Source organism: Saccoglossus kowalevskii, chromosome 7 (genome assembly GCF_978046115.1).
Source record: "Saccoglossus kowalevskii chromosome 7, keSacKowa6.1, whole genome shotgun sequence".
In the NCBI taxonomy this organism is placed as follows: Eukaryota; Metazoa; Hemichordata; class Enteropneusta; family Harrimaniidae; genus Saccoglossus; species Saccoglossus kowalevskii.
The window spans coordinates 10,789,319-10,813,028 of NC_140647.1; the positions used below are offsets into that span (position 1 = coordinate 10,789,319).

Sequence of the window (23,710 nt, forward strand, 5' to 3'; positions counted from 1 at the left end):
AACACATATTGGAATCCATGTTACTCCATATGTTATGGACATTTAAAGCAGCACAGTGTTGTATGGTTATCAATGTGCTAACACATATTGGAATCCATTTTACTCCATATGTTATGGACATTTAAAGCAGCACAGTGCTGTATGGTTATCAATGTGCTAACACATATTGGAGTCCAGTTTACTCCATATGTTATGGACATTTAAAGCAGCACAGTGTTGTATGGTTATCAATGTGCTAACACATATTGGAATCCATTTTACTCCATATGTTATGGACATTTAAAGCAGCACAGTGTTGTATGGTTATCAATGTGCTAACACATATTGGAATCCATTTTACTCCATATGTTATGGACATTTAAAGCAGCACAGTGCTGTATGGTTATCAATGTGCTAACACATATTGGAATCCATTTTACTCCATATGTTATGGACATTTAAAGCAGCACAGTGCTGTATGGTTATCAATGTGCTAACACATATTGGAATCCATTTTACTCCATATGTTATGGACATTTAAAGCAGCACAGTGTTGTATGGTTATCAATGTGCTAACACATATTGGAATCCATTTTACTCCATATGTTATGGACATTTAAAGCAGCACAGTGCTGTATGGTTATCAATGTGCTAACACATATTGGAATCCATTTTACTCCATATGTTATGGACATTTAAAGCAGCACAGTGCTGTATGGTTATCAATGTGCTAACACATATTGGAATCCATTTTACTCCATATGTTATGGACATTTAAAGCAGCACAGTGCTGTATGGTTATCAATGTGCTAACACATATTGGAATCCATTTTACTCCATATGTTATGGACATTTAAAGCAGCACAGTGTTGTATGGTTATCAATGTGCTAACACATATTGGAATCCATTTTACTCCATATGTTATGGACATTTAAAGCAGCACAGTGTTGTATGGTTATCAATGTGCTAACACATATTGGAATCCATTTTACTCCATATGTTATGGACATTTAAAGCAGCACAGTGCTATATGGTTATCAATGTGCTAACACATATTGGAATCCATTTTACTCCATATGTTATGGACATTTAAAGCAGCACAGTGTTGTATGGTTATCAATGTGCTAACACATATTGGAATCCATGTTACTCCATATGTTATGGACATTTAAAGCAGCACAGTGTTGTATGGTTATCAATGTGCTAACACATATTGGAATCCATTTTACTCCATATGTTATGGACATTTAAAGCAGCACAGTGTTGTATGGTTATCAATGTGCTAACACATATTGGAATCCATTTTACTCCATATGTTATGGACATTTAAAGCAGCACAGTGCTGTATGGTTATCAATGTGCTAACACATATTGGAATCCATTTTACTCCATATGTTATGGACATTTAAAGCAGCACAGTGCTATATGGTTATCAATGTGCTAACACATATTGGAATCCATTTTACTCCATATGTTATGGACATTTAAAGCAGCACAGTGCTGTATGGTTATCAATGTGCTAACACATATTGGAATCCATTTTACTCCATATGTTATGGACATTTAAAGCAGCACAGTGCTATATGGTTATCAATGTGCTAACACATATTGGAATCCATTTTACTCCATATGTTATGGACATTTAAAGCAGCACAGTGTTGTATGGTTATCAATGTGCTAACACATATTGGAATCCATTTTACTCCATATGTTATGGACATTTAAAGCAGCACAGTGCTGTATGGTTATCAATGTGCTAACACATATTGGAATCCATGTTACTCCATATGTTATGGACATTTAAAGCAGCACAGTGTTGTATGGTTATCAATGTGCTAACACATATTGGAATCCATTTTACTCCATATGTTATGGACATTTAAAGCAGCACAGTATTGTATGGTTATCAATGTGCTAACACATATTGGAATCCATTTTACTCCATATGTTATGGACATTTAAAGCAGCACAGTGCTGTATGGTTATCAATGTGCTAACACATATTGGAATCCATTTTACTCCATATGTTATGGACATTTAAAGCAGCACAGTGCTGTATGGTTATCAATGTGCTAACACATATTGGAATCCATTTTACTCCATATGTTATGGACATTTAAAGCAGCACAGTGTTGTATGGTTATCAATGTGCTAACACATATTGGAATCCATTTTACTCCATATGTTATGGACATTTAAAGCAGCACAGTGTTGTATGGTTATCAATGTGCTAACACATATTGGAATCCATGTTACTCCATATGTTATGGACATTTAAAGCAGCACAGTGTTGTATGGTTATCAATGTGCTAACACATATTGGAATCCATTTTACTCCATATGTTATGGACATTTAAAGCAGCACAGTGTTGTATGGTTATCAATGTGCTAACACATATTGGAATCCATTTTACTCCATATGTTATGGACATTTAAAGCAGCACAGTGTTGTATGGTTATCAATGTGCTAACACATATTGGAATCCATTTTACTCCATATGTTATGGACATTTAAAGCAGCACAGTGTTGTATGGTTATCAATGTGCTAACACATATTGGAATCCATTTTACTCCATATGTTATGGACATTTAAAGCAGCACAGTGCTGTATGGTTATCAATGTGCTAACACATATTGGAATCCATGTTACTCCATATGTTATGGACATTTAAAGCAGCACAGTGTTGTATGGTTATCAATGTGCTAACACATATTGGAATCCATGTTACTCCATATGTTATGGACATTTAAAGCAGCACAGTGTTGTATGGTTATCAATGTGCTAACACATATTGGAATCCATTTTACTCCATATGTTATGGACATTTAAAGCAGCACAGTGCTGTATGGTTATCAATGTGCTAACACATATTGGAATCCATTTTACTCCATATGTTATGGACATTTAAAGCAGCACAGTGCTATATGGTTATCAATGTGCTAACACATATTGGAATCCATTTTACTCCATATGTTATGGACATTTAAAGCAGCACAGTGCTGTATGGTTATCAATGTGCTAACACATATTGGAATCCATTTTACTCCATATGTTATGGACATTTAAAGCAGCACAGTGCTGTATGGTTATCAATGTGCTAACACATATTGGAATCCATTTTACTCCATATGTTATGGACATTTAAAGCAGCACAGTGTTGTATGGTTATCAATGTGCTAACACATATTGGAGTCCATGTTACTCCATATGTTATGGACATTTAAAGCAGCACAGTGTTGTATGGTTATCAATGTGCTAACACATATTGGAATCCATTTTACTCCATATGTTATGGACATTTAAAGCAGCACAGTGCTGTATGGTTATCAATGTGCTAACACATATTGGAATCCATTTTACTCCATATGTTATGGACATTTAAAGCAGCACAGTGTTGTATGGTTATCAATGTGCTAACACATATTGGAATCCATTTTACTCCATATGTTATGGACATTTAAAGCAGCACAGTGCTGTATGGTTATCAATGTGCTAACACATATTGGAATCCATTTTACTCCATATGTTATGGACATTTAAAGCAGCACAGTGTTGTATGGTTATCAATGTGCTAACACATATTGGAATCCATTTTACTCCATATGTTATGGACATTTAAAGCAGCACAGTGCTGTATGGTTATCAATGTGCTAACACATATTGGAATCCATGTTACTCCATATGTTATGGACATTTAAAGCAGCACAGTGCTGTATGGTTATCAATGTGCTAACACATATTGGAATCCATTTTACTCCATATGTTATGGACATTTAAAGCAGCACAGTGTTGTATGGTTATCAATGTGCTAACACATATTGGAATCCATTTTACTCCATATGTTATGGACATTTAAAGCAGCACAGTGCTGTATGGTTATCAATGTGCTAACACATATTGGAATCCATTTTACTCCATATGTTATGGACATTTAAAGCAGCACAGTGCTGTATGGTTATCAATGTGCTAACACATATTGGAATCCATTTTACTCCATATGTTATGGACATTTAAAGCAGCACAGTGTTGTATGGTTATCAATGTGCTAACACATATTGGAATCCATTTTACTCCATATGTTATGGACATTTAAAGCAGCACAGTGCTGTATGGTTATCAATGTGCTAACACATATTGGAATCCATTTTACTCCATATGTTATGGACATTTAAAGCAGCACAGTGCTGTATGGTTATCAATGTGCTAACACATATTGGAATCCATTTTACTCCATATGTTATGGACATTTAAAGCAGCACAGTGCTGTATGGTTATCAATGTGCTAACACATATTGGAATCCATTTTACTCCATATGTTATGGACATTTAAAGCAGCACAGTGCTGTATGGTTATCAATGTGCTAACACATATTGGAATCCATGTTACTCCATATGTTATGGACATTTAAAGCAGCACAGTGTTGTATGGTTATCAATGTGCTAACACATATTGGAATCCATTTTACTCCATATGTTATGGACATTTAAAGCAGCACAGTGTTGTATGGTTATCAATGTGCTAACACATATTGGAATCCATTTTACTCCATATGTTATGGACATTTAAAGCAGCACAGTGCTATATGGTTATCAATGTGCTAACACATATTGGAATCCATTTTACTCCATATGTTATGGACATTTAAAGCAGCACAGTGTTGTATGGTTATCAATGTGCTAACACATATTGGAATCCATTTTACTCCATATGTTATGGACATTTAAAGCAGCACAGTGTTGTATGGTTATCAATGTGCTAACACATATTGGAATCCATTTTACTCCATATGTTATGGACATTTAAAGCAGCACAGTGTTGTATGGTTATCAATGTGCTAACACATATTGGAATCCATTTTACTCCATATGTTATGGACATTTAAAGCAGCACAGTGCTGTATGGTTATCAATGTGCTAACACATATTGGAATCCATTTTACTCCATATGTTATGGACATTTAAAGCAGCACAGTGTTGTATGGTTATCAATGTGCTAACACATATTGGAATCCATTTTACTCCATATGTTATGGACATTTAAAGCAGCACAGTGTTGTATGGTTATCAATGTGCTAACACATATTGGAATCCATTTTACTCCATATGTTATGGACATTTAAAGCAGCACAGTGCTGTATGGTTATCAATGTGCTAACACATATTGGAATCCATTTTACTCCATATGTTATGGACATTTAAAGCAGCACAGTGTTGTATGGTTATCAATGTGCTAACACATATTGGAATCCATTTTACTCCATATGTTATGGACATTTAAAGCAGCACAGTGTTGTATGGTTATCAATGTGCTAACACATATTGGAATCCATTTTACTCCATATGTTATGGACATTTAAAGCAGCACAGTGTTGTATGGTTATCAATGTGCTAACACATATTGGAATCCATTTTACTCCATATGTTATGGACATTTAAAGCAGCACAGTGCTGTATGGTTATCAATGTGCTAACACATATTGGAATCCATTTTACTCCATATGTTATGGACATTTAAAGCAGCACAGTGTTGTATGGTTATCAATGTGCTAACACATATTGGAATCCATTTTACTCCATATGTTATGGACATTTAAAGCAGCACAGTGTTGTATGGTTATCAATGTGCTAACACATATTGGAATCCATTTTACTCCATATGTTATGGACATTTAAAGCAGCACAGTGCTATATGGTTATCAATGTGCTAACACATATTGGAATCCATTTTACTCCATATGTTATGGACATTTAAAGCAGCACAGTGTTGTATGGTTATCAATGTGCTAACACATATTGGAATCCATTTACTCCATATGTTATGGACATTTAAAGCAGCACAGTGCTGTATGGTTATCAATGTGCTAACACATATTGGAGTCCATTTTACTCCATATGTTATGGACATTTAAAGCAGCACAGTGCTATATGGTTATCAATGTGCTAACACATATTGGAATCCATTTTACTCCATATGTTATGGACATTTAAAGCAGCACAGTGCTATATGGTTATCAATGTGCTAACACATATTGGAATCCATTTTACTCCATATGTTATGGACATTTAAAGCAGCACAGTGCTGTATGGTTATCAATGTGCTAACACATATTGGAATCCATTTTACTCCATATGTTATGGACATTTAAAGCAGCACAGTGTTGTATGGTTATCAATGTGCTAACACATATTGGAATCCATTTTACTCCATATGTTATGGACATTTAAAGCAGCACAGTGTTGTATGGTTATCAATGTGCTAACACATATTGGAATCCATTTTACTCCATATGTTATGGACATTTAAAGCAGCACAGTGCTGTATGGTTATCAATGTGCTAACACATATTGGAATCCATTTTACTCCATATGTTATGGACATTTAAAGCAGCACAGTGCTGTATGGTTATCAATGTGCTAACACATATTGGAATCCATTTTACTCCATATGTTATGGACATTTAAAGCAGCACAGTGTTGTATGGTTATCAATGTGCTAACACATATTGGAATCCATGTTACTCCATATGTTATGGACATTTAAAGCAGCACAGTGTTGTATGGTTATCAATGTGCTAACACATATTGGAATCCATTTTACTCCATATGTTATGGACATTTAAAGCAGCACAGTGTTGTATGGTTATCAATGTGCTAACACATATTGGAGTCCATGTTACTCCATATGTTATGGACATTTAAAGCAGCACAGTGCTATATGGTTATCAATGTGCTAACACATATTGGAATCCATTTTACTCCATATGTTATGGACATTTAAAGCAGCACAGTGTTGTATGGTTATCAATGTGCTAACACATATTGGAATCCATTTTACTCCATATGTTATGGACATTTAAAGCAGCACAGTGCTGTATGGTTATCAATGTGCTAACACATATTGGAATCCATTTTACTCCATATGTTATGGACATTTAAAGCAGCACAGTGCTGTATGGTTATCAATGTGCTAACACATATTGGAATCCATTTTACTCCATATGTTATGGACATTTAAAGCAGCACAGTGTTGTATGGTTATCAATGTGCTAACACATATTGGAATCCATTTTACTCCATATGTTATGGACATTTAAAGCAGCACAGTGCTGTATGGTTATCAATGTGCTAACACATATTGGAATCCATTTTACTCCATATGTTATGGACATTTAAAGCAGCACAGTGCTGTATGGTTATCAATGTGCTAACACATATTGGAATCCATTTTACTCCATATGTTATGGACATTTAAAGCAGCACAGTGTTGTATGGTTATCAATGTGCTAACACATATTGGAATCCATTTTACTCCATATGTTATGGACATTTAAAGCAGCACAGTGCTGTATGGTTATCAATGTGCTAACACATATTGGAATCCATTTTACTCCATATGTTATGGACATTTAAAGCAGCACAGTGCTGTATGGTTATCAATGTGCTAACACATATTGGAATCCATTTTACTCCATATGTTATGGACATTTAAAGCAGCACAGTGTTGTATGGTTATCAATGTGCTAACACATATTGGAATCCATTTTACTCCATATGTTATGGACATTTAAAGCAGCACAGTGTTGTATGGTTATCAATGTGCTAACACATATTGGAATCCATTTTACTCCATATGTTATGGACATTTAAAGCAGCACAGTGTTGTATGGTTATCAATGTGCTAACACATATTGGAATCCATTTTACTCCATATGTTATGGACATTTAAAGCAGCACAGTGTTGTATGGTTATCAATGTGCTAACACATATTGGAATCCATTTTACTCCATATGTTATGGACATTTAAAGCAGCACAGTGCTGTATGGTTATCAATGTGCTAACACATATTGGAATCCATTTTACTCCATATGTTATGGACATTTAAAGCAGCACAGTGTTGTATGGTTATCAATGTGCTAACACATATTGGAATCCATTTTACTCCATATGTTATGGACATTTAAAGCAGCACAGTGTTGTATGGTTATCAATGTGCTAACACATATTGGAGTCCATTTTACTCCATATGTTATGGACATTTAAAGCAGCACAGTGTTGTATGGTTATCAATGTGCTAACACATATTGGAATCCATGTTACTCCATATGTTATGGACATTTAAAGCAGCACAGTGCTATATGGTTATCAATGTGCTAACACATATTGGAATCCATTTTACTCCATATGTTATGGACATTTAAAGCAGCACAGTGCTGTATGGTTATCAATGTGCTAACACATATTGGAATCCATTTTACTCCATATGTTATGGACATTTAAAGCAGCACAGTGCTGTATGGTTATCAATGTGCTAACACATATTGGAATCCATTTTACTCCATATGTTATGGACATTTAAAGCAGCACAGTGTTGTATGGTTATCAATGTGCTAACACATATTGGAATCCATTTTACTCCATATGTTATGGACATTTAAAGCAGCACAGTGTTGTATGGTTATCAATGTGCTAACACATATTGGAGTCCATTTTACTCCATATGTTATGGACATTTAAAGCAGCACAGTGTTGTATGGTTATCAATGTGCTAACACATATTGGAATCCATGTTACTCCATATGTTATGGACATTTAAAGCAGCACAGTGCTATATGGTTATCAATGTGCTAACACATATTGGAATCCATTTTACTCCATATGTTATGGACATTTAAAGCAGCACAGTGCTGTATGGTTATCAATGTGCTAACACATATTGGAATCCATTTTACTCCATATGTTATGGACATTTAAAGCAGCACAGTGTTGTATGGTTATCAATGTGCTAACACATATTGGAATCCATTTTACTCCATATGTTATGGACATTTAAAGCAGCACAGTGTTGTATGGTTATCAATGTGCTAACACATATTGGAGTCCATTTTACTCCATATGTTATGGACATTTAAAGCAGCACAGTGTTATATGGTTATCAATGTGCTAACACATATTGGAATCCATGTTACTCCATATGTTATGGACATTTAAAGCAGCACAGTGTTGTATGGTTATCAATGTGCTAACACATATTGGAATCCATGTTACTCCATATGTTATGGACATTTAAAGCAGCACAGTGTTGTATGGTTATCAATGTGCTAACACATATTGGAATCCATTTTACTCCATATGTTATGGACATTTAAAGCAGCACAGTATTGTATGGTTATCAATGTGCTAACACATATTGGAGTCCATTTTACTCCATATGTTATGGACATTTAAAGCAGCACAGTGCTGTATGGTTATCAATGTGCTAACACATATTGGAATCCATTTTACTCCATATGTTATGGACATTTAAAGCAGCACAGTGCTGTATGGTTATCAATGTGCTAACACATATTGGAATCCATTTTACTCCATATGTTATGGACATTTAAAGCAGCACAGTGTTGTATGGTTATCAATGTGCTAACACATATTGGAATCCATTTTACTCCATATGTTATGGACATTTTAAAGCAGCACAGTATTGTATGGTTATCAATGTGCTAACACATATTGGAGTCCATTTTACTCCATATGTTATGGACATTTAAAGCAGCACAGTGCTGTATGGTTATCAATGTGCTAACACATATTGGAATCCATTTTACTCCATATGTTATGGACATTTAAAGCAGCACAGTGCTGTATGGTTATCAATGTGCTAACACATATTGGAATCCATTTTACTCCATATGTTATGGACATTTAAAGCAGCACAGTGCTGTATGGTTATCAATGTGCTAACACATATTGGAATCCATTTTACTCCATATGTTATGGACATTTAAAGCAGCACAGTGCTGTATGGTTATCAATGTGCTAACACATATTGGAATCCATTTTACTCCATATGTTATGGACATTTAAAGCAGCACAGTGTTGTATGGTTATCAATGTGCTAACACATATTGGAATCCATGTTACTCCATATGTTATGGACATTTAAAGCAGCACAGTGTTGTATGGTTATCAATGTGCTAACACATATTGGAATCCATTTTACTCCATATGTTATGGACATTTAAAGCAGCACAGTGTTGTATGGTTATCAATGTGCTAACACATATTGGAATCCATTTTACTCCATATGTTATGGACATTTAAAGCAGCACAGTGTTGTATGGTTATCAATGTGCTAACACATATTGGAATCCATTTTACTCCATATGTTATGGACATTTAAAGCAGCACAGTGTTGTATGGTTATCAATGTGCTAACACATATTGGAATCCATTTTACTCCATATGTTATGGACATTTAAAGCAGCACAGTGTTGTATGGTTATCAATGTGCTAACACATATTGGAATCCATTTTACTCCATATGTTATGGACATTTAAAGCAGCACAGTGCTGTATGGTTATCAATGTGCTAACACATATTGGAATCCATTTTACTCCATATGTTATGGACATTTAAAGCAGCACAGTGTTGTATGGTTATCAATGTGCTAACACATATTGGAATCCATGTTACTCCATATGTTATGGACATTTAAAGCAGCACAGTGCTGTATGGTTATCAATGTGCTAACACATATTGGAATCCATTTTACTCCATATGTTATGGACATTTAAAGCAGCACAGTGCTGTATGGTTATCAATGTGCTAACACATATTGGAATCCATTTTACTCCATATGTTATGGACATTTAAAGCAGCACAGTGCTGTATGGTTATCAATGTGCTAACACATATTGGAATCCATTTTACTCCATATGTTATGGACATTTAAAGCAGCACAGTGTTGTATGGTTATCAATGTGCTAACACATATTGGAATCCATTTTACTCCATATGTTATGGACATTTAAAGCAGCACAGTGTTGTATGGTTATCAATGTGCTAACACATATTGGAGTCCATTTTACTCCATATGTTATGGACATTTAAAGCAGCACAGTGTTGTATGGTTATCAATGTGCTAACACATATTGGAATCCATGTTACTCCATATGTTATGGACATTTAAAGCAGCACAGTGCTGTATGGTTATCAATGTGCTAACACATATTGGAATCCATGTTACTCCATATGTTATGGACATTTAAAGCAGCACAGTGCTGTATGGTTATCAATGTGCTAACACATATTGGAATCCATTTTACTCCATATGTTATGGACATTTAAAGCAGCACAGTGCTGTATGGTTATCAATGTGCTAACACATATTGGAATCCATTTTACTCCATATGTTATGGACATTTAAAGCAGCACAGTGTTGTATGGTTATCAATGTGCTAACACATATTGGAATCCATGTTACTCCATATGTTATGGACATTTAAAGCAGCACAGTGTTGTATGGTTATCAATGTGCTAACACATATTGGAATCCATTTTACTCCATATGTTATGGACATTTAAAGCAGCACAGTGTTGTATGGTTATCAATGTGCTAACACATATTGGAATCCATTTTACTCCATATGTTATGGACATTTAAAGCAGCACAGTGCTGTATGGTTATCAATGTGCTAACACATATTGGAATCCATTTTACTCCATATGTTATGGACATTTAAAGCAGCACAGTGCTGTATGGTTATCAATGTGCTAACACATATTGGAATCCATGTTACTCCATATGTTATGGACATTTAAAGCAGCACAGTGCTGTATGGTTATCAATGTGCTAACACATATTGGAATCCATTTTACTCCATATGTTATGGACATTTAAAGCAGCACAGTGCTGTATGGTTATCAATGTGCTAACACATATTGGAATCCATTTTACTCCATATGTTATGGACATTTAAAGCAGCACAGTGCTGTATGGTTATCAATGTGCTAACACATATTGGAATCCATGTTACTCCATATGTTATGGACATTTAAAGCAGCACAGTGTTGTATGGTTATCAATGTGCTAACACATATTGGAATCCATTTTACTCCATATGTTATGGACATTTAAAGCAGCACAGTGTTGTATGGTTATCAATGTGCTAACACATATTGGAATCCATTTTACTCCATATGTTATGGACATTTAAAGCAGCACAGTGTTGTATGGTTATCAATGTGCTAACACATATTGGAATCCATTTTACTCCATATGTTATGGACATTTAAAGCAGCACAGTGTTGTATGGTTATCAATGTGCTAACACATATTGGAATCCATTTTACTCCATATGTTATGGACATTTAAAGCAGCACAGTGTTGTATGGTTATCAATGTGCTAACACATATTGGAATCCATTTTACTCCATATGTTATGGACATTTAAAGCAGCACAGTGTTGTATGGTTATCAATGTGCTAACACATATTGGAATCCATTTTACTCCATATGTTATGGACATTTAAAGCAGCACAGTGTTGTATGGTTATCAATGTGCTAACACATATTGGAATCCATTTTACTCCATATGTTATGGACATTTAAAGCAGCACAGTGTTGTATGGTTATCAATGTGCTAACACATATTGGAATCCATTTTACTCCATATGTTATGGACATTTAAAGCAGCACAGTGTTGTATGGTTATCAATGTGCTAACACATATTGGAATCCATTTTACTCCATATGTTATGGACATTTAAAGCAGCACAGTGTTGTATGGTTATCAATGTGCTAACACATATTGGAATCCATGTTACTCCATATGTTATGGACATTTAAAGCAGCACAGTGTTGTATGGTTATCAATGTGCTAACACATATTGGAATCCATTTTACTCCATATGTTATGGACATTTAAAGCAGCACAGTGCTATATGGTTATCAATGTGCTAACACATATTGGAATCCATTTTACTCCATATGTTATGGACATTTAAAGCAGCACAGTGCTGTATGGTTATCAATGTGCTAACACATATTGGAATCCATTTTACTCCATATGTTATGGACATTTAAAGCAGCACAGTGTTGTATGGTTATCAATGTGCTAACACATATTGGAATCCATTTTACTCCATATGTTATGGACATTTAAAGCAGCACAGTGCTGTATGGTTATCAATGTGCTAACACATATTGGAATCCATTTTACTCCATATGTTATGGACATTTAAAGCAGCACAGTGTTGTATGGTTATCAATGTGCTAACACATATTGGAATCCATGTTACTCCATATGTTATGGACATTTAAAGCAGCACAGTGTTGTATGGTTATCAATGTGCTAACACATATTGGAATCCATTTTACTCCATATGTTATGGACATTTAAAGCAGCACAGTGTTGTATGGTTATCAATGTGCTAACACATATTGGAATCCATGTTACTCCATATGTTATGGACATTTAAAGCAGCACAGTGTTGTATGGTTATCAATGTGCTAACACATATTGGAATCCATGTTACTCCATATGTTATGGACATTTAAAGCAGCACAGTGTTGTATGGTTATCAATGTGCTAACACATATTGGAATCCATGTTACTCCATATGTTATGGACATTTAAAGCAGCACAGTGTTGTATGGTTATCAATGTGCTAACACATATTGGAATCCATTTTACTCCATATGTTATGGACATTTAAAGCAGCACAGTGTTGTATGGTTATCAATGTGCTAACACATATTGGAATCCATTTTACTCCATATGTTATGGACATTTAAAGCAGCACAGTGCTATATGGTTATCAATGTGCTAACACATATTGGAATCCATTTTACTCCATATGTTATGGACATTTAAAGCAGCACAGTGCTATATGGTTATCAATGTGCTAACACATATTGGAATCCATTTTACTCCATATGTTATGGACATTTAAAGCAGCACAGTGTTGTATGGTTATCAATGTGCTAACACATATTGGAATCCATGTTACTCCATATGTTATGGACATTTAAAGCAGCACAGTGCTGTATGGTTATCAATGTGCTAACACATATTGGAGTCCATGTTACTCCATATGTTATGGACATTTAAAGCAGCACAGTGTTGTATGGTTATCAATGTGCTAACACATATTGGAATCCATTTTACTCCATATGTTATGGACATTTAAAGCAGCACAGTGCTATATGGTTATCAATGTGCTAACACATATTGGAATCCATTTTACTCCATATGTTATGGACATTTAAAGCAGCACAGTGCTGTATGGTTATCAATGTGCTAACACATATTGGAATCCATTTTACTCCATATGTTATGGACATTTAAAGCAGCACAGTGTTGTATGGTTATCAATGTGCTAACACATATTGGAATCCATTTTACTCCATATGTTATGGACATTTAAAGCAGCACAGTGCTGTATGGTTATCAATGTGCTAACACATATTGGAATCCATTTTACTCCATATGTTATGGACATTTAAAGCAGCACAGTGTTGTATGGTTATCAATGTGCTAACACATATTGGAATCCATTTTACTCCATATGTTATGGACATTTAAAGCAGCACAGTGTTGTATGGTTATCAATGTGCTAACACATATTGGAATCCATGTTACTCCATATGTTATGGACATTTAAAGCAGCACAGTGCTGTATGGTTATCAATGTGCTAACACATATTGGAATCCATTTTACTCCATATGTTATGGACATTTAAAGCAGCACAGTGCTGTATGGTTATCAATGTGCTAACACATATTGGAATCCATTTTACTCCATATGTTATGGACATTTAAAGCAGCACAGTGTTGTATGGTTATCAATGTGCTAACACATATTGGAATCCATTTTACTCCATATGTTATGGACATTTAAAGCAGCACAGTGCTGTATGGTTATCAATGTGCTAACACATATTGGAATCCATTTTACTCCATATGTTATGGACATTTAAAGCAGCACAGTGTTGTATGGTTATCAATGTGCTAACACATATTGGAATCCATTTTACTCCATATGTTATGGACATTTAAAGCAGCACAGTGCTGTATGGTTATCAATGTGCTAACACATATTGGAATCCATTTTACTCCATATGTTATGGACATTTAAAGCAGCACAGTGCTGTATGGTTATCAATGTGCTAACACATATTGGAGTCCATTTTACTCCATATGTTATGGACATTTAAAGCAGCACAGTGCTGTATGGTTATCAATGTGCTAACACATATTGGAATCCATTTTACTCCATATGTTATGGACATTTAAAGCAGCACAGTGTTGTATGGTTATCAATGTGCTAACACATATTGGAATCCATTTTACTCCATATGTTATGGACATTTAAAGCAGCACAGTGTTGTATGGTTATCAATGTGCTAACACATATTGGAATCCATGTTACTCCATATGTTATGGACATTTAAAGCAGCACAGTGTTGTATGGTTATCAATGTGCTAACACATATTGGAATCCATTTTACTCCATATGTTATGGACATTTAAAGCAGCACAGTGTTGTATGGTTATCAATGTGCTAACACATATTGGAATCCATTTTACTCCATATGTTATGGACATTTAAAGCAGCACAGTGCTGTATGGTTATCAATGTGCTAACACATATTGGAATCCATGTTACTCCATATGTTATGGACATTTAAAGCAGCACAGTGTTGTATGGTTATCAATGTGCTAACACATATTGGAATCCATGTTACTCCATATGTTATGGACATTTAAAGCAGCACAGTGTTGTATGGTTATCAATGTGCTAACACATATTGGAATCCATGTTACTCCATATGTTATGGACATTTAAAGCAGCACAGTGCTGTATGGTTATCAATGTGCTAACACATATTGGAATCCATTTTACTCCATATGTTATGGACATTTAAAGCAGCACAGTGCTGTATGGTTATCAATGTGCTAACACATATTGGAATCCATTTTACTCCATATGTTATGGACATTTAAAGCAGCACAGTGCTGTATGGTTATCAATGTGCTAACACATATTGGAATCCATGTTACTCCATATGTTATGGACATTTAAAGCAGCACAGTGTTGTATGGTTATCAATGTGATAACACATATTGGAATCCATTTTACTCCATATGTTATGGACATTTAAAGCAGCACAGTGTTGTATGGTTATCAATGTGCTAACACATATTGGAATCCATGTTACTCCATATGTTATGGACATTTAAAGCAGCACAGTGCTGTATGGTTATCAATGTGCTAACACATATTGGAATCCATTTTACTCCATATGTTATGGACATTTAAAGCAGCACAGTGCTGTATGGTTATCAATGTGCTAACACATATTGGAATCCATTTTACTCCATATGTTATGGACATTTAAAGCAGCACAGTGTTGTATGGTTATCAATGTGCTAACACATATTGGAATCCATTTTACTCCATATGTTATGGACATTTAAAGCAGCACAGTGCTGTATGGTTATCAATGTGCTAACACATATTGGAATCCATTTTACTCCATATGTTATGGACATTTAAAGCAGCACAGTGCTGTATGGTTATCAATGTGCTAACACATATTGGAATCCATTTTACTCCATATGTTATGGACATTTAAAGCAGCACAGTGCTATATGGTTATCAATGTGCTAACACATATTGGAATCCATTTTACTCCATATGTTATGGACATTTAAAGCAGCACAGTGTTGTATGGTTATCAATGTGCTAACACATATTGGAATCCATTTTACTCCATATGTTATGGACATTTAAAGCAGCACAGTGTTGTATGGTTATCAATGTGCTAACACATATTGGAATCCATGTTACTCCATATGTTATGGACATTTAAAGCAGCACAGTGTTGTATGGTTATCAATGTGCTAACACATATTGGAATCCATTTTACTCCATATGTTATGGACATTTAAAGCAGCACAGTGTTGTATGGTTATCAATGTGCTAACACATATTGGAATCCATTTTACTCCATATGTTATGGACATTTAAAGCAGCACAGTGCTATATGGTTATCAATGTGCTAACACATATTGGAATCCATTTTACTCCATATGTTATGGACATTTAAAGCAGCACAGTGTTGTATGGTTATCAATGTGCTAACACATATTGGAATCCATGTTACTCCATATGTTATGGACATTTAAAGCAGCACAGTGTTGTATGGTTATCAATGTGCTAACACATATTGGAATCCATTTTACTCCATATGTTATGGACATTTAAAGCAGCACAGTGTTGTATGGTTATCAATGTGCTAACACATATTGGAATCCATTTTACTCCATATGTTATGGACATTTAAAGCAGCACAGTGTTGTATGGTTATCAATGTGCTAACACATATTGGAATCCATTTTACTCCATATGTTATGGACATTTAAAGCAGCACAGTGCTATATGGTTATCAATGTGCTAACACATATTGGAATCCATTTTACTCCATATGTTATGGACATTTAAAGCAGCACAGTGTTGTATGGTTATCAATGTGCTAACACATATTGGAATCCATGTTACTCCATATGTTATGGACATTTAAAGCAGCACAGTGTTGTATGGTTATCAATGTGCTAACACATATTGGAGTCCATTTTACTCCATATGTTATGGACATTTAAAGCAGCACAGTGTTGTATGGTTATCAATGTGCTAACACATATTGGAATCCATGTTACTCCATATGTTATGGACATTTAAAGCAGCACAGTGTTGTATGGTTATCAATGTGCTAACACATATTGGAATCCATTTTACTCCATATGTTATGGACATTTAAAGCAGCACAGTGTTGTATGGTTATCAATGTGCTAACACATATTGGAATCCATTTTACTCCATATGTTATGGACATTTAAAGCAGCACAGTGTTGTATGGTTATCAATGTGCTAACACATATTGGAATCCATTTTACTCCATATGTTATGGACATTTAAAGCAGCACAGTGTTGTATGGTTATCAATGTGCTAACACATATTGGAATCCATGTTACTCCATATGTTATGGACATTTAAAGCAGCACAGTGTTGTATGGTTATCAATGTGCTAACACATATTGGAATCCATTTTACTCCATATGTTATGGACATTTAAAGCAGCACAGTGTTGTATGGTTATCAATGTGCTAACACATATTGGAGTCCATTTTACTCCATATGTTATGGACATTTAAAGCAGCACAGTGTTGTATGGTTATCAATGTGCTAACACATATTGGAATCCATTTTACTCCATATGTTATGGACATTTAAAGCAGCACAGTGCTGTATGGTTATCAATGTGCTAACACATATTGGAATCCATTTTACTCCATATGTTATGGACATTTAAAGCAGCACAGTGCTGTATGGTTATCAATGTGCTAACACATATTGGAATCCATTTTACTCCATATGTTATGGACATTTAAAGCAGCACAGTGCTGTATGGTTATCAATGTGCTAACACATATTGGAATCCATTTTACTCCATATGTTATGGACATTTAAAGCAGCACAGTGCTGTATGGTTATCAATGTGCTAACACATATTGGAATCCATTTTACTCCATATGTTATGGACATTTAAAGCAGCACAGTGCTGTATGGTTATCAATGTGCTAACACATATTGGAATCCATTTTACTCCATATGTTATGGACATTTAAAGCAGCACAGTGCTATATGGTTATCAATGTGCTAACACATATTGGAATCCATTTTACTCCATATGTTATGGACATTTAAAGCAGCACAGTGTTGTATGGTTATCAATGTGCTAACACATATTGGAATCCATTTTACTCCATATGTTATGGACATTTAAAGCAGCACAGTGTTGTATGGTTATCAATGTGCTAACACATATTGGAATCCATGTTACTCCATATGTTATGGACATTTAAAGCAGCACAGTGTTGTATGGTTATCAATGTGCTAACACATATTGGAATCCATTTTACTCCATATGTTATGGACATTTAAAGCAGCACAGTGTTGTATGGTTATCAATGTGCTAACACATATTGGAATCCATTTTACTCCATATGTTATGGACATTTAAAGCAGCACAGTGTTGTATGGTTATCAATGTGCTAACACATATTGGAATCCATTTTACTCCATATGTTATGGACATTTAAAGCAGCACAGTGCTGTATGGTTATCAATGTGCTAACACATATTGGAATCCATTTTACTCCATATGTTATGGACATTTAAAGCAGCACAGTGCTGTATGGTTATCAATGTGCTAACACATATTGGAATCCATTTTACTCCATATGTTATGGACATTTAAAGCAGCACAGTGTTGTATGGTTATCAATGTGCTAACACATATTGGAATCCATTTTACTCCATATGTTATGGACATTTAAAGCAGCACAGTGTTGTATGGTTATCAATGTGCTAACACATATTGGAATCCATTTTACTCCATATGTTATGGACATTTAAAGCAGCACAGTGCTATATGGTTATCAATGTGCTAACACATATTGGAATCCATTTTACTCCATATGTTATGGACATTTAAAGCAGCACAGTGCTATATGGTTATCAATGTGCTAACACATATTGGAATCCATTTTACTCCATATGTTATGGACATTTAAAGCAGCACAGTGTTGTATGGTTATCAATGTGCTAACACATATTGGAATCCATTTTACTCCATATGTTATGGACATTTAAAGCAGCACAGTGCTGTATGGTTATCAATGTGCTAACACATATTGGAATCCATTTTACTCCATATGTTATGGACATTTAAAGTAGCACAGTGCTGTATGGTTATCAATGTGCTAACACATATTGGAATCCATGTTACTCCATATGTTATGGACATTTAAAGCAGCACAGTGCTGTATGGTTATCAATGTGCTAACACATATTGGAATCCATTTTACTCCATATGTTATGGACATTTAAAGCAGCACAGTGCTGTATGGTTATCAATGTGCTAACACATATTGGAATCCATGTTACTCCATATGTTATGGACATTTAAAGCAGCACAGTGTTGTATGGTTATCAATGTGCTAACACATATTGGAATCCATTTTACTCCATATGTTATGGACATTTAAAGCAGCACAGTGTTGTATGGTTATCAATGTGCTAACACATATTGGAGTCCATTTTACTCCATATGTTATGGAGAGCGTATGGTGCTTATATACTTGTCATTAAATTACATCAAATTTACCCAGATGAGATACTAACTTACACACTAACAGATGTTTCTTGTATGCAGAAACACTGGACTTGTTCAAAGTGTTACTGTAAAATTAGTTTTCACTGAAAAGACGTTTTGGCTACTTTGTATTTTATATTTGATGAGTAGAATATAAAATATAGGACAAATGCTGTATAAATATTTACTTTCACTGACATTTAATTTATTTATTGTTATGTTTTGAGCATAATCGCTGTGTGGGTTAGTTCATGAATTTGTCAAAGAAACATCGAGTTTTATTTTTATTTTACATGTTCACGTAGATTTAATTTAGCTGATTTTACTTATCAGCAAAAATAACAAAATTAAAACCCAGTGAATAATTAATGCATTTACAGTTACTGAGGTATTTCCACTGGATTTTATTTTCAGCGATAAAGAAATTCCAAGTGATAAAAAAGTACTTTACAGCATATCTCAACATCAACTCAAGCGACGCTAACAATATATAAAGTCTACTTCCACCCTACAAAATATTTACATTATATCTGAATATTATTTTCACTTTTCACATTTTCTATTTTTGCAGAATACAGACCTGAGTTTTAAATTTCCCTTTTATGGGCATGATTTATCATCAGTTGTCATGGCAACAGGAGGTAAGAAAGACAGTTGATTCTTATCCTCTTGAAATGGCTTTTAAATACTATCAGTACGCTTTGTGTCTGCTCCAGTAATACTTGTAGTTCCCACTATTTGCTAACAATAATCCTATACTCATTTCAAGCTGAATCATATTTTTTTTCAGCCAAGTAGTTGAATGCCTTAATTTATATACTGTGAAATACTTTATTTTCGCTGGAATTTATTTCCGCTTAAAGACTTTTTGGGTGTTTTGTATGGAATTTATTTTCACGGATTTTTGATGAGTTGAATGTAAAATATAGAAAAAAAGGTATATTTGCTTGATTTTATTTTCACTGAACCATTACTTCAGCGAAAATGAATTCCAAGCGAAAATAAAGTACTTTACAGTACTGGAGTACAGATAATTTTAATTTTTACTGCATTTTTTTTTCCACTCCACTACCTTCTATAGTGCTGCATTGATTGAAGTCTTCAGATAGTATCATGTCATTCGTTATGCATTTACTGATAACGTTTACACTGTGGTATTTGATGTGAGTCCCATGTGACAAATACTACATGTGTTAAATATGTTGTTAGTTTTATGGAAATAAAGCACTCATTGTTTATTATAATCATGTTTTGATTTCTTTCTGTGTGTATTTCTGATCAAAATCAGATCTTTGTTTGGATTTTTCATTTATTTATTCAATTTTTTGTTTATGTTTTTTAATTTTCTGTTTAGATTTGTCTACCCCCTCTTGTAAAATGCTCTGTGATTGGCAAAGTAATTCGCTCAGTGAAGGAGATAATTTTTTAATAACTGAAAAGCCATGCATATTAATTACCTAATTTCCATGACTGTTCCATTGATATCTAAAGAACCACTCATTGGATTTTAATGAAACTTGGTAAATGGATGGTCTGGGTCAATGCTCAGACCTGATTAGTTCTACATGTAGGTGAAAATTTGTGCATATTAATTACCTAATTTGCATAATGATTAGTCAATTTTTGATTGTTACACTAATATCTCAAGTACCAATCTTTACATTACAATGAGATTCGGTACACAGATGTCATAGCACAATGCATAGTTGCATTTTAATTACCTAATTTGCATATTTTCAAGTACTAATAATCATTACATTTCAATGAAACATTGCACATAGATGCCCTGGGATACTGCGCAGACCAAATTTTGTTTTTTGCATATTAATGACCTAATTTGCATATAAATTTAGGCATTTCACTTCTTTCTCATGTACTATTCAACAGATTTCAATAAAACTTGGTACATAGATGCCCTGGGATATAGCACAGACCTGATTAGATTTTGGTTGAAATCCGGTGCATAATAATTGCTTATCTTGAATATTAATTAGCTAATTTTAAGCCTTTTCAAGAACCATTCATTGGATTTTATTGAATTTTGATACACAGATGGTCCAGAATAATGCACAGATTAGTTTGTGTTAAACTTTGCATATTAATGTCCTAATTTGCATATCAATTAGCATATCTTAAGCATTTTCTCTTGTTTCTCAAGTACCATTCAACATATTTAATTGAAATATGGTACTTAGATGCTCTTGGATAATAACCATTTTGTTGTCTGGCAAGATAGATGATCATTATTTCATTAAATATATATAATTGTTAAACCAAAGCTACTTGGAACTACACTGGTCATGGCTTGCACTTATATTTGTATTTGCCCTAATACAAGCACATGTACTAAATGTAAATATATAGTAAATGCAGTATAAAAAATTACTTATTCATACTTCATACCTCCAATACCTTCAGCACAGTTTTTTCTAAGCTTTCTTTGATTTAATTTGCTGTTTTTGTCTGATGCAAATGTCTTAATCTCTGTTTATCTTTATGTTAGTGTGTTTGACACAAACTGCTCTATGTCATTTATGTTCATACTCAAGATATTGCCCTAATAACGCTGTGAAATTCTCATTTGCATACACAAATCATGTTTTATTTACGCACTAGGGTTTCTGTACATGGGAACCTTCATGCATAAATGGCTGACTGCAACTCAGTATATTGCTCCATTGATGGGAAATTTCAATCCCAGTTTGAATGATTCGTCTTACATCAGATACCTAGATACAGGTGAGTGTATGCATGAGATTACCCCTCAGAACACCTAAGACAACTTTGACCTTTCACAAAGTAAACCTGCTTAAGTTTAGGAAATTATTTTCATTTAGTCATAAAAATGATAATGAAAAAAATTATAGAAAAAATTTACAAAATGTATCGCCAAAACTGTGTATATTTTTGGTCAAAAATGAGACCTAAAAATGATGTGACAAAACACTATGGCAGGGAAATGATGGCATTCTTCTGTTTGGGGGGGGGGGCATATATTTTACACCTCAGTGGCACTGAATGTATTACAGTATAAAGTCATTTATATATTGTCTATAACGATGGACAATCATAGTTCAAACTGCAGATGAGACTTGTGTAATAATACAAATTTTCCCAAATATCGCAATTAAGTCAGGGAAATTAACTAGAAGTCAAAATTTCACTTGGTATATAATTGTTTTTTTATATTGTTTATCAGGTATGTATTCATATTCAATCATTTATATAATAAAATGTTCATATTTTTTGTAGGGTCTTCATTTACCTGTGAGTGGAGCCAGCTTCATCTTGATGACCAAGTCGAAGGTAATGAATGATAAATATGTCACTGAATAGTTTACATTTTGTCACAATATTCTATAAATCATATAATGTGGCTTAAATTACCCAGACATTTGCAAATGTCTACAAACTTGATTTGATTTTTTTTTTTTTTATTTAATATGGTCATGCAAATTGTGGATTTATCTTTTTTCATTTTAATAGTTATTTTCAAAAAATCTGAAAAAAAGGCTGTTATACAGTTTAACTGATGTCTATAAGGTGACCTGAATGCTGAATATTTTTGGGTTTAACCTAATGTGTAAATTATTAAATCATCATAGCGATAAATTAGATGCTTAAAGCAATAAATTGTATGCCTCACTTAAGCTATATTTCTGATAAAATACTTTAATATTGCCGAAAAGTGATTTTTTTTTTCAAAATTCAAAGAAATTTTTTAGCAG

The 23,710-nt window shown here is 34.1% G+C and overlaps 1 protein-coding gene across 2 annotated transcripts in view; it reads left to right on the plus strand.

The window, feature by feature from the left end:
- LOC102807785 (plexin domain-containing protein 2-like) overlaps positions 1 to 23,710 on the plus strand; it is an 80,387-nt gene that overhangs the window by 41,483 nt on the left and 15,194 nt on the right. For both annotated transcript variants that reach the window (XM_085501078.1, XM_085501079.1), the window contains exons 4-6: positions 20,554 to 20,623; positions 22,599 to 22,721; positions 23,235 to 23,288. In XM_085501078.1, coding sequence (XP_085357204.1) covers positions 20,554 to 20,623; positions 22,599 to 22,721; positions 23,235 to 23,288 — 247 coding nt within the window. The remainder of the gene's footprint in view (positions 1 to 20,553; positions 20,624 to 22,598; positions 22,722 to 23,234; positions 23,289 to 23,710) is intronic.